General features: G+C 40.2%; 1 protein-coding gene across 3 annotated transcripts in view; it reads right to left on the reverse strand.

Moving 5' to 3' along the window:
* The window catches only part of SYNPR (synaptoporin), a 289344-nt gene that overhangs the window by 109167 nt on the left and 167301 nt on the right, over window positions 1-12876 (reverse strand). For all 3 annotated transcript variants that reach the window (XM_058678721.1, XM_058678720.1, XM_004581586.3), the window contains one exon: window positions 9422-9546. In XM_058678721.1, the coding sequence (XP_058534704.1) occupies window positions 9422-9546 (125 nt within the window). The remainder of the gene's footprint in view (window positions 1-9421; window positions 9547-12876) is intronic.

Consider the following 12876-nt stretch of genomic DNA (forward strand, 5'->3'; position numbering starts at 1 on the left):
CCATGTGAGCACTGGTTTGTATCCTGGCTGCTCATTTCCAATAAGGCTCCCTGCTTATGGCCTGGGAAAGCAAAGGCTCAGGTCATTGGGCCCTTGCAACCACATGGGAGAAGCAGAGGAGGCTCCTGTCTCCTGGCTTCAGATTGTCTTAACTCTGGTCATTGTAGCCATCTGAGGAGTAAATCAACAGATGGAAGATTTCTGTCTCTCACTCTCTCTCTCTGTAACATCTGCCTTTCAAGTAAAAAATAAATTAAATCTTTTTTAAAAATATCTTTGCATTACATGTTGCAGGAGGGAGCTTCTGAACCCCAGGAGTCAGGTCCTGTGACTTCCCACAGCAAGATCCTGGAATGGAAATTAGGCATGTGATTCCTGGACTTACAGGTGTCACCCTGGGACACCCCAGGATTGACACGTGTATGTCTCGATTTTGGATACTAGAACATCTGGCAAACAAGTCTCTTTAGTACTACTTGATTTCTTTTCTTCTGACCTGTAATACTGGAGAATCCAATTCAACCTCCGGCTCACACAAAGTGACATTCTGTCAGGGAGGAGTCGGGGTTGGGGAAGGAGGGGGATCACAGTTCTTTACTGGTAAAATTACACCAGTTTGACTTTGTAATGTGTACTGTGAAACTTGCGGGCATCTGATGAAGAGAACTTGGTGGTAGAAATTTACGGGCACATGACATGGGCTAGCATTTCAAAGGCAAATGACATAATGGACAAATAGGGTACCTCCCTCTTATTTTCTCAGCTATTATTATAGTTGGATTTCTTTGTACTTTTTCAGACAACTCAAGTCAATCTTTTCTCCCTCGCTCCCTCCCTCTCTCTTTCTGTCCTGTTCTAGGAAAGAAAGCCAATCTAAAGTAGAAGTAGAACTTATTTTTATAACCATGAAGAAAGAAACATTTACATTCCTCTAGGGTCTAAGTCTCGTTCAGTTGATGAGGTTCATCTGCCCACATTCACCCCTGCTTGTTCTATAAAATTACATGCAGTGAGACCCACCAACTACACACAAAGCCCACTCAACACATATCGACTTAATCTCTGCCATTTGTCACCTCCTAGTGGGAGCTCCACAGAAATAATAGCCTTGATGACAGAACCTACGTTCATTGTAAGTGCCCCAGTCCCAGGTTTTAAAGGCCTGTTCAGATTTTAGCTAAGCAAGACAAGCGTTTGAGAAAGCCCAGCTGTTACGGGCATTTGGGGAGTAGACCCAGAGATGAGGTCTGTTTTTGTCTTTCTATCACTTTCTCTTTGCCTCTCAAAAACACATTTAAAAAGAATTAAATATAATTATTGCAAAACGTATGAGCCATTCTTTACCTTGGGTGCTGTATAGAAACAGGCAGATGACTAGCATTAAGGCTGCACTTTTCCAACTCCTGTTCTAATCTCAAGAGCGGTTTCCGACATTTGCTAATCCCTGGATTGCCTCCTGGCCTAACCATCCAAGCTCTATGTACCTCACCTCTACCTTAATTCCTTTTAATTGAACCATCTGCCATGAGCTCTCTTTTTCTACATAGACTGCCTGATACAATAGGCAATGATTTGTTTAAAACCATATCTCAGAAAATGTAATTATCAACCACTTCATAAATTTCCTATTGCTTCCTGGTCCTCAAAAAATGCACTGACAAACACGTCTCAGTGGTATCATGCAGATTCATCATTTAAGAGAAATTAGCTGCCTGCCTGACTATTTTGTCCAAATTGATGCACTCATGCTGAACTGAAAAACTAGTGGCCCCAAGGGTGCCTGCAAGCCAGTATCAGGAGAAGGCAGGAGCATCAAATATGGATGCTTTCTCCCCTCTTGACCAACACTGCCTAACACAAGAAAAAGTGATGGAATACTACCCTCCCCCATCCCCACACATAATACAGAGTACTGGGTGGTAGATGTAGGTACCAACTGGAGGGAAGGCGTTAAAGCTGAATTCTGTTACCCATTTCTTACACAGGACTCCATTACAAATAATTGTAACAGCAGTAATGATAGAATTCATTATATAAACACCTGACATGTGCCAGGTTGCAAACTACACAATTTCCTTGAATCACCTACATCGAACAATCACTATTTTCTCTCTGTAATAAGGATCTTTGGAAGTCACAAACCCAGAATCCCTGGGCTGTGTCTTTCTGCCCATCCACTAACAAAGCTTGGACAAGAAGCCAAGAATTGTTTACCAATTCCCTGTTGATGCTCTGGCACATGACTTTCAAATAACTCCAGTTCTCTGCCGCATAGAGTCAACAGACCTCATTACACACAAAATATAGTTTAAGACACAGCATTAACATGAGATACTGTGGTTATATAAAGTTTATGAAATTTTAGCCATAAAGAGTAAAATTCGATAATGAACAACTATAAATGCAAGCCTGTGACTGCAAATACAGCATTTCCCAAACACAAGAAATACCGATTAAAAAAAAAAAAACCTGTAGCCCTTTACACTCTTAATTTTCCCAAAGTGGTTTTATGGCTTTTAAAAAATGTTGCTCACTACTGCTCTTCAGAATGAATCTTAGGGAAAATATGCTTTTGCCATCCAACCAGAGTTGGCATTATGAGATAATGGGCAACCCACCACAGCTTTCCAGGCATCTATTTCTATCCAGACCCACATTCAAGGAGAAGTGGGTGAGTGATGGAGCAAGATGCTAGAGCCACGAGGAAGCAAACAGTGTCCAGCCAACCAGAGCTCAGGGAAGCAGTTGCAGCTTAATTTTGGCCTCCACACAAAAGACCCTCTGAATTCCCATCTTTGAAGATTCAAGAGTTAAAAGTAGTTAGCATAAGACAGTTAAATACTTACACTTTTTAATGTTTGTATATACGGGGAGAGAGGAGATGAAAGGGAAGGAGAATGGAGGAAAGGAGGGAGGGAAATACAAGGAGAGGGAGGAAGGGGAGAGAAAAGAGATATGCATAAGGACCCACTTTTAAATATAATAAAGTAGATATTTATTCTCTCAAGTATAAATTTACTAATTAGAATGATTGTACTTTTTGCACTTGAGTTTAAGTATCCTTACTTGATTATAAAAGAAAATATATCATACCAAAAGAAAATTTATTGAATGCCAGATCTTGCATTAAGCATTTTACATATATGTTTCATATAATAATTACCATAATATTGTGAAGTAGTTGATATTCCACAAATAAGGAATAGAACTGGTACAAACTTCCTCAACATTCCTCAGCTACTGATCAGATGAGTAGAGATTTGAATGCAAATATTCTGTCTCTAAATTTCTAGCTATACTATGTTGCTTCAGCAGACTAACAATATAAAAGGCATACAAATTTACTTTAGAATATCTGCAAAATGTGGATAAGGGTGCAGAGAATATTTAATGTACTCGCACTATCACAACATGAAATAAATTGTATTTTATGCACTGGCTATGATATTTATAATTTAATTTGCATACTTTACACATCCCACAGGAAGATGGCATGCTTTACATCAAGGCAAGAGTATGTTTGGGATGAACTTAGCAAAATCTAAACAGACTATGTGTTACACAAATTCCATTCCAGTGGTTGATGACAACCTTCAACAGCCAAGAATTATCTGCTTTTCTGAAACTCTGAAAACTGAGGCTGAAGGACATGCAAGCATATAACTGCCCAGTGGCAGAGTCCTGCCATACACATTAAGATGCATAAAAGATGCATAAACCTAATTATGTATTCATACATGACATTTGGACTGAAAACCAAAAAGGGGGATGTTTTAAATGACAGGTATTGATTTCCAGCCACATTTGTCTTGCATTTGTATGAACCATATTATGTGTCATTATTTAGAGGGAAAGAAAATAGCAATCTATTCTATCCATTGACTAATCAATGAAAAAAATTAGCCATATACTTTCTTCTATGATCATTTTCTAATGCAATGCCAGTGTCTTACATCTGGATTTCTAGACCCTGTGGTCAAGCGTTGAGTGCAACTGGAATTTGGAGGATGTATCTCCAGGAAAAGAAGAAAGTAATAAAAAAAATGAAAATCAGAAGGGTAACTATGGGCTAGTACAAAACAAACTTTATAGTTGAGGAAGTTGCAATATTTCTTTCCCAGCTCACATGTGTGATTGGTTGAGGGCTGCTATGCTGGACATTAACCTTTCAACATTTCTTGCCTGCTCTGTCTACTGATCAACATATTCATATGATTAGAGGAATCTCTTCAATAGTAGCAGGGAGTATATAGTCTTGTATCCTGCTGTACCACGTAACATAATATTGACAGTATTTCACACATCTTAAAATATTTGAGAAAATTATTTTTAATGGTTGGTTGCCTAATATTTCATAATATAGATGCTTCACAATATATAAACTGATCTCCTGATTTTGATTTTCTAATATTTCAAGAAATTAGACAATATCTTTTTAAATATTTTATTCTCATTCTCTTTGCTTATTTTTGTGGACAAATTAATCAAAAACTAGTTTCTAATTATCTAAAATTATGACTGCCAATCTCAAAGCCAAAAATATCCCCAACACTATATCCATCTTTTCCTTTTTTTATGCCCGGTGTGATATCAAAACATGGAAGCGACATGACAACTAATTTTATGTCCACATTATTATTTTTGTTTAATTCAGAAGGAGAGAAAAAAAGATTTCCTGTCAGCTTCTTTACTGCCTAAATACACACATGGGTTGGGACTGGGCTGACTCAGAACTGGGACCCAGGAGCTCAATCCAAGATCTCTCATGTGGGGAGAGGGGACCCAATTACTTGAGCCATCACCACTGCCTCCCCTGCACTGCCTTAGCGGGAACCTGAGTTCAGAAGCCAGAGGTAGGAAGTGGACCAAGGCACTTCAACATGGGATGCTGTGTTTCAATCTGCATTGCAAGTGTTGCTCAAAAACACAATCTTAACTCATTTCCTTATCATGTGTCTGATTTTCTTTGTTCAGTTCTCAACTAGGGAAATATATTAAAACACTGGAAAGATCTATATAATTGGCTTATTTGTCCAACTTAGCTTTATCAGTCACCTAGTCATCACACTACTTAAAGAAGAAAGAACTGAATACCTTACCTATATAGGAAGATCAGTAATCGGTTGCAGTTGGCACCATGGTATAACAAGCTAATACTCTGCCTGTAGTGCCAGCAACCCATAGGGGTAGTAGTTTGTATCCTAACTACTCTACTTCTGAACCAGTTCCCTGCTAGTGGCCTGGGAAGGCAGGAGAATATGGCTCAGGTCCTTGGGGCACTATATCCACATAGGAAACCTGGAAGAGGCTCCGGGTTCCTGGTTTTAGACCTTATATCTCTGGCCATAATGGCATTTTGAAAGTGAACCAGCAGATGGAAGATCTCTCCCTCTCTTTAATCCTGACTTTCTAGTAAAATAAATAAATATGTATTTAAAAAAAATTTTTATTGGAAAGTCACATTTACAGAGAGGAGAGAGAGGAAGATCTTCCATCCACTGATTCACTCCCCAAGTGACCACAATGGCTGGAGTCCAGCCAATCCGAAGCCCGGGGGTTTCTTGTGGGTCTCCCACACGGGTGCAGGGTCCCAAGGCTTTGGGATGTCCTCAACTGCTTTACCAGGCCTCAGGCAGGGAGTTGGATGGGAAGCAGTGCCACCAGGATTAGAACCAGTGCCAATATGGGATCCCGGCATGTTCAAGGAAAGAACTTTAGCTACTTGGCTATTGTGCCAGGCCCACAATTATATCTTAAAAAAAAAAAAGATCACTAACAAACTTGTCTTTTTTCCCCATAATTATCATTTCAGACTTGCTTGAGTACTGTCTTTTGAATTTGCATTTTATTTTCTGAGGTAAAGCAATACTTATTTCTACTTCTTAGGCTCTAGCAGCTTGGCATGCTTTCTTTCCTACTGGAGTATTTCATGAGACCTTTAACGAGCTATACTCAATAACCTTTTCTTGGTTTCACACCTTTATTTCTTTGAAGTACTCAAGACTACTGAATGCTAACGTGTGGAATTTGCTCATCTCCCATGAAAACTGCACTTTACAAACTCTCCTATTTGAATCTCCTTGATCTGTCAGAAAACCTTCCTCTCTGTGTTTTGTAACTGTGGGTTGTCCCCAGAATTAGGCTTTGGCTCTTCTGTCTCTTGGAACCTCTCTTTCTCAAAGGGACCGGCCCACCTACCTACCTACCTCCCTTCCTTCCTCCCTCCCTTCCTTCCCTTCCTCTCTTCCTCTTTTTCTCTGTTTCTTTTTAAATATTTCTTTATTCTCATTGCAAAGTCAGATATACAAAGAGGAGGAGAGACAGAGAGGAAGATCTTCTGTTTGATAATTCACTCCCCAAGTGGCTGCAATAGCTGGAGCTGCTCCAATCCGAAGCCAGGAGCCTGGAACCTCTTCCAGGTCTCCTATGCAGTGCAGGGACCCAAGGCTATGGGTCGTCCTCCACTACCTTCCCAGGCCACAAGCAGGGAGCTGGATGGGAAGCAGGGTCACCATGACATGAACTGGCACCCACATGGGATTCAGGTGCATGCAAGGCGAGGACTCTAGCCACTAGGTACCATGCTAGGCTGGGACTTTGTTTTCTTTCTTTAAAAAAAATTGTTAATAAGAGAACAGATCTCATGCATTTCATAAGTACTCCTAACGCTGCATTCTCAGGTTTTATCTTTTCATTTTTTTCATGGAATGTAATATAAATTTGCCCGACAGAAAATTCCTCAAGCTTCTTTCAAGTACCTCAAATGCTGATTCAATCCACCTTTAGTCTCTCCACTTTGAAATGCTTTCCTTAATATTCTTTATTACCTTTAGCCCCTTCCTATTCAATCATTTAGTCACTCTGGTTCTCCTACATCTGATTGAAAATGACCTTTCCAGTTGCATTACTTCTCTCCATCATTCATTGTTTCTCTGCTCACCATAGTTCAACTGGAATATTGCTTTCCTTTTAGTTTTACTCAAATTGATAGAAATATGAAACCCAAACTTTCAAATTTTATGTTTTGCATGATGTTATCAAATTTCTCTCAGTTTTACCAATCAGTATAATAGTAATGTCCTTCATAGAGTCTTAAACAGTCACATGATACACTGTATTTGGAAATGTCTAGTACAGTGTTTGGCACATTACACCCTTACAGTAAGCATTTAAGAGTGTATTCATTCATTCATCTCTTTGGCCCTTCAAAGTTAGCCTTTGCTTGGAAAACTGTTACCATAGTCCCCTAAATTCTCAATTTAGACCCTTCCCATCATTCCTGTGACTCAGGCAGGCTTCTACACACATGAAATACCTTGCAATGAGAGTGCCTGCTCCACATTTCAATGTATAAAGGAAGTGCTAAAAATACTGAATACAGAATTACCTTCCTGCCCATCTTCAAGCAAGTTTCAAAGACAGCACAGAGCAGATGAGAAAGCAGTTCCTCATGTTAATATTAAAAAAAGGTAAGTGACCAATTTTTTCTATAGTAAATGATATATTTTGTTTTGTGGCAACTTTGATCTAAGTATGAACAAAAATATCCACTTTATATGGTGGCTAAGTAGATATGATAAGTTCTGTGACTTTCTTTGGTTTGTCATTTGTAAACTAATTGGTTTTTGTTCAAAGGAAGGGGTGTTTCAGTTGATTGTCTTCCCTGGGATTGCAATAAACAGGGGAGTGAGAAAGAGATGAATGCTGTTATTCTTGAAATTATCATGAAAGCAGTGGCAACGGCTTGGGACATTTTAAGAGAAAATAACATCCTGCTAACTCTGCAGCTTGTGAAGAAAATGCCTTCATAACAATCAGTATAAATTTAGCTTCTAACTAAGATATGTTCTAGGAGGATAATATAAACTTTAAACTGCAACTCTAGCAAAGCACATCCCCTTTCTATTACTGTGAGAGTCTCCAGGATAGACAGGAGTAGGAGAAAGACGCACTGTGTCCAAGGGAGGAGACATGCTGATCCTGACTTCCTGATAGTACATGATAGATGTGCTACAGACATGGTGAGAAGAGGGCTGGCAGGCTCCACACTTTCTTACAGAATGGCGACTTGATTTCAAGAGATGCTGCAGGGGCAGTATGGAGGGGGGATGCAGGAGTGGGGTGGGGATGCGTGTGCTAGTGAGAGTGATGAGGAGGAGTAAGTAGGTACTTCAAGCTCCCATCCTCCCTTCAACTTTCTCCAGGACTCACATCTGTTTTGTACAGAGTTTTGAAAGGGATAACTTTTACAAGTGAAGCTCTGACACTACCCTCTACTCACTTGCTTATTCTCTTCCATTTTAATGGAATCAATTTTCTCTAGTTTCATAGGAATTTTTTTCAGTATATACAGCAAGGTTTAATTAATAGAGAAAGTATTTTTAAAGTACTTATTTGTTGACAAACTATTTTAGAGCTAATTTTTACTTCTGTTTTTAACTATAGGACCATGTAATGCCTTGCACAAGATAAATAACTCTATAAATGCTTGTTAAATTGAAATGAACAAGAGAGGATACTGGTAAACAGTGTGGTAAGCTGCTAAGAATTTATTTTCCTCAAAGATCATACTAGTTGCTTGGTGGCAAGTATTTGGGGATATTTTACATAAATAAACTACTTAAGACCTGAATTAACTGCATTTACTTTGAATATATGAATCAGAATAACAAGATGTCAGATTTGGGACAAGTCCTGGTAGGCATCTAGCTCTCATCGTGAAAAACAGGATGCCTAGAAAAAGTATTGGGTCTTACACTGAAGTTATAAAGATGTTGTAAGAGTTAACCTAAGCAACTGAAGTAGAGCAGTAGCAATGTGAACTCTTGGTTCTCCTGGAGGCACAGATGGACATTCTCTGGCATGATGGCATGATGGTATCTGAGCTGTAGATTCCCCATTAGTCAATGACGCTAGTAATGGTACTCCACGTACGGACACTGCGATGACTTAATGAACTCAGACAGGAGATTGGCTAAGCACAGTGTTTGGCACATAGAAGTAATATTAAATATTAATATACTTACACACATTATCAGACACATAGTTACTATGAGGTTAAAGGTGATGTACAATCTTAGATTTGGGAAACCGTAACATTAGCAAATCTCAGGGAAAGAAGAGATCATGCAACTGAGGTCTCCACGTTGAGATCCTCCAATGCTGGGCCACATGCAGCACCTGGTTTTGAGGATGGTCAGATCAGGATTCAAATATGAGTCATAAAACTTCCCAGTGGGCGGTGGGGTCGAAGGTGGCAACAGATGGGCATTTGAGCATTTCATGGCTTTACACAGACTCTATTCTGTTTACTCTCAAGTCTCTGGGAGAATACATCTTTGTGTGTGTGTGTGTGTGAGAAACCACAAAGTAAGGAAATACACTGTCAGTGAGAGGAAGGCACTGGGCCACCGTGTCCTACCTGAACGGGTAGGCAAAGGCGATGTCGATGCTCAGGTTACTCTCCGTCTTGTTGACGCAGTCTACACTCAGCCGCAGGCCTCCAGAGTAGCCACCACATGTTGCAAATGCAAAGATTGCAAAAAGCTGGGGAGACACAAGAAACACAAGAGAGGGTAAGTATTGGGATGATGTAGACTTAATGCAATAAAATGTCGGGCTCAATGCCTGAGGCGAGAGAGGTGTGGTCACTCTGAAAGGCAGAATCGTTTGTGGTTCAAGCTGAAAGAGAAATGGTGGAAAGTTGGCAGGATCCAGGGAGGCGGTGCTTAAAAGAAAAAGACTGCTTGGAGCATCATGGAAAACTAGGATGGACAATTACTTCAGGGTCCAAAGGGCTGTTTGGAGACACAATCCTGTGAAGATGTTGACTGCAATGTACGGTTTGGTTATTGGTGAGTATTTCCAAGTAGGGAGAATTTGGAGTATGCACGTGGCTGCTGCTTTTTGTTTGGTTTTATTGTGCGTAGTAAATATATTTTAAGTCGCCCCAAGTGACAGGATGTCACTATTTTTATAAATCCTCATGACTCCACTGAGTCTGGTTTTCTTTATGTGCTTATCTGCTGTTGAACACCTCCTGGAGTCCACCCATTGGCTAATGTGAATAATGCAGCAATGAACATGGGAGTATAACCGAAGAGAGGTGTATGAGTATTTCTTCCCATAAACAAAAGATCAATGTTTGTGGGCATACGTGACACATGATGCGATTATTAGACAATGCATATAGGTATATGTCAAAACGTTACCCCATAAACACGTATAAATATTACATATCAATTAAAAACAAAAGATGCTTTGTTCTAAATTTAGAATATTAAATTACTATAATTATCAGGCACAAGTGCATAGTTAATGTGGGTTACAGGTGATGCACCATCACCATCTTAGAGAATGAAAAAGCATGTTTTTCTCATTCAGAATACTACAGAGCAATTTTTTTAGAAAAGTATGGTTCAAGAATTCTAGGCTGAAATTTTGTGAATATCTGGAAGGTGAAAAATAATGTGCAGAGTGTAAAACCTCCTTCAATTACTGCTTAAAGCCACGCCGGTGGTTGCATCTTTGTGTCAGCTGCTATTTCGGTTTTTTTTTTAAGATTTATTTATTTTTTATTACAAAGTCAGATATACAGAGAGGAGGAGAGATGGAGAGGAATATCTTTCATCCAATGATTCATTCCCCAAGTGAGTGCAAAGGCCGGTGCTGCGCCAATCCGAAGCCAGAAACCAGGAACCTCTTCCTGGTCTCCCACACAGGTACAGGGTCCCAAGGTATTGGGCCATTCTTGACTGCTTTCCCAGGCCACAAGCAGGGAGCTGGATGGGAAGTGGAGCTGCTGGGATTAGAACCGGCACCCATATGGGATCCCAAGGCGTTGAAGGCGAGGACTTTAGCTGCTAGTCCACAGCGCAGAGCCCTATTGGCTGCTATTTCTACGTCAGCTATTAAAGGTTTCTGCTGGTGACCAGCTGGTGTCATAACCTATCCTGCGTAGAGTGCAAATCTTTGAACTATGCTCTGAAAATTATGAGCAGGAATTAGGGAAGTCTTACAGAGAGACTTACTCTCACTGCAGGAAGGCAGGGTTGGCTAAAGATAGGAACTGGGCGACTGCCAAGTTTCACTCACATGATTATTTGGCTAGATTCAGGGGTCAGCACAATGATTCAGTTGGTCAATTCTCTGCCTGTAAGTGCCAGCATCCCATATGGACACCAGTTTGTGTCCAGCTGTTCCATTTCCCATCTACCTCAGTGCTTGTAGCCTGGGAAAGCAGTCGGGGATGTCTCTAAGCCTTGGAACCCTGTGCCATGTGGGAAACAGGGAGGAGGCTCCTGGCTACAGATCACCTAAGCTGCAGTCATTACAGCCATTTGGGGAGTGAACCAGCAGATGAAAGATCTTCGTCTCTCCTCTCTATAAATCTGCCCTTTCAGCAAAATACATAAATCATTTTTAAAATTTGGCTAAATTCAGAAAAATCCTGCCCTAACAGGGATGTTCCCTTGTGTTCTGCCTCTACCAAATCCGCTCTGATCAGTGGGGCTGCACAGACTCATACTGTGAACCTTTAACTGTGAGCTGAAATAAACTTTCTTCTGTCCCAAGAAGCTCTTCAAAGGTATTTTAGGTGTAACAATGAAAAGCTGACTAACCCAGAAAACACAGTGAGGCTATTTTAAAGTGCCTACTGTGGACCAGGTATTCTGTCCAGCACCTAATACACATAATTATATTTTCTTGTGATGACAGACTTGTGAGAGGTGTGTGTGTATGCAGCTTAACATTCATTTATTGAAAATATGGCTGAATAACATAGTTCCTTCTAAAACTTGCATTTAGAAAATTCCTTGGGACATTACAATGTACCAAATTAAGTTTGGACAGCATAAAAATAAACCTTGCTAATTTTAGCATTTAGTAACTATACAAAGTATCTTGGTTTTTGTGTATTTTTTTCTTCACAATTTATTTATATATTTGAAAGCTAGAGCTACAAAGCTAGAAGAAAAGACAGAAAGGTCTCCCATCCACTGGCCCACTCCCCAAATGGTTGTAGTGGCCAAGGCTGGCCAAGGCTGGCCAAGCCGAAGCCAGGAGCCAGAAGCTCCACCTGGGTCTCCCATGTGGATGCAGGTGCCCAAGTAATTGGGCCATCTTCTGCTGCTTCTCCTGGCACACTAGCAGGGAACTAGATCAGAAGTGGAGCAGCATGAATCAGCATCCATATGGGATGCAATATTGCAGGACGTGGCTTAATCTGCCATGCTATATCACCTGTCCCAGTTTTTCATCTTAGTGTGCTTTAACAACACCACATAAGAAACCTCAGATGAAAAGACAATTATGTACTTAACTAGTTCAAAAAATTAAATGCATTGAAAAGAGACATCTGGCTGCTGAAATCACACACAGATGTTTTTTTTTCCTTTAGCTTCATTTGAGCTCTGAAAAAAAAGGCATTGTACTTGAGTTAAATGTATTTTGTGCTCTCTAGTTAAATTCTTCCCATCCCCACAGACCTCACTGATTAAAGAGAAATCACACCGCATGACTGATATCAAATTCACAAGGGTTTGGTGAGGATTAAACAGATAATGTCTGTATAGCACCAGGAGAGGCAGATCCTGCTGAGTGAATAACTTATTACAGGAATGGTTGATTTCATATTTGAGAGAGTGAAATCAGTTACAGGATTCATCCCCAAATTAGAATATATCAAGACATCAAGACACAGTGTGGGGAGGGGTTAGATTCTTTTTAATGGTTGAGAGGTAGAAAGATTCTCCAGATGTGGCACAGAAATGAAATTTGGGAGGGATGTGAACCAGCACTATAACATAGCATACTGTCACCCCAAGAAGCAGTTAGTTTAACCCATGGTGCCACGGTGTCTGTTCTCTGAGCTGA

The sequence above is a fragment of the Ochotona princeps genome, chromosome 21 (assembly GCF_030435755.1).
Source record: "Ochotona princeps isolate mOchPri1 chromosome 21, mOchPri1.hap1, whole genome shotgun sequence".
NCBI lineage: Eukaryota > Metazoa > Chordata > Mammalia > Lagomorpha > Ochotonidae > Ochotona > Ochotona princeps.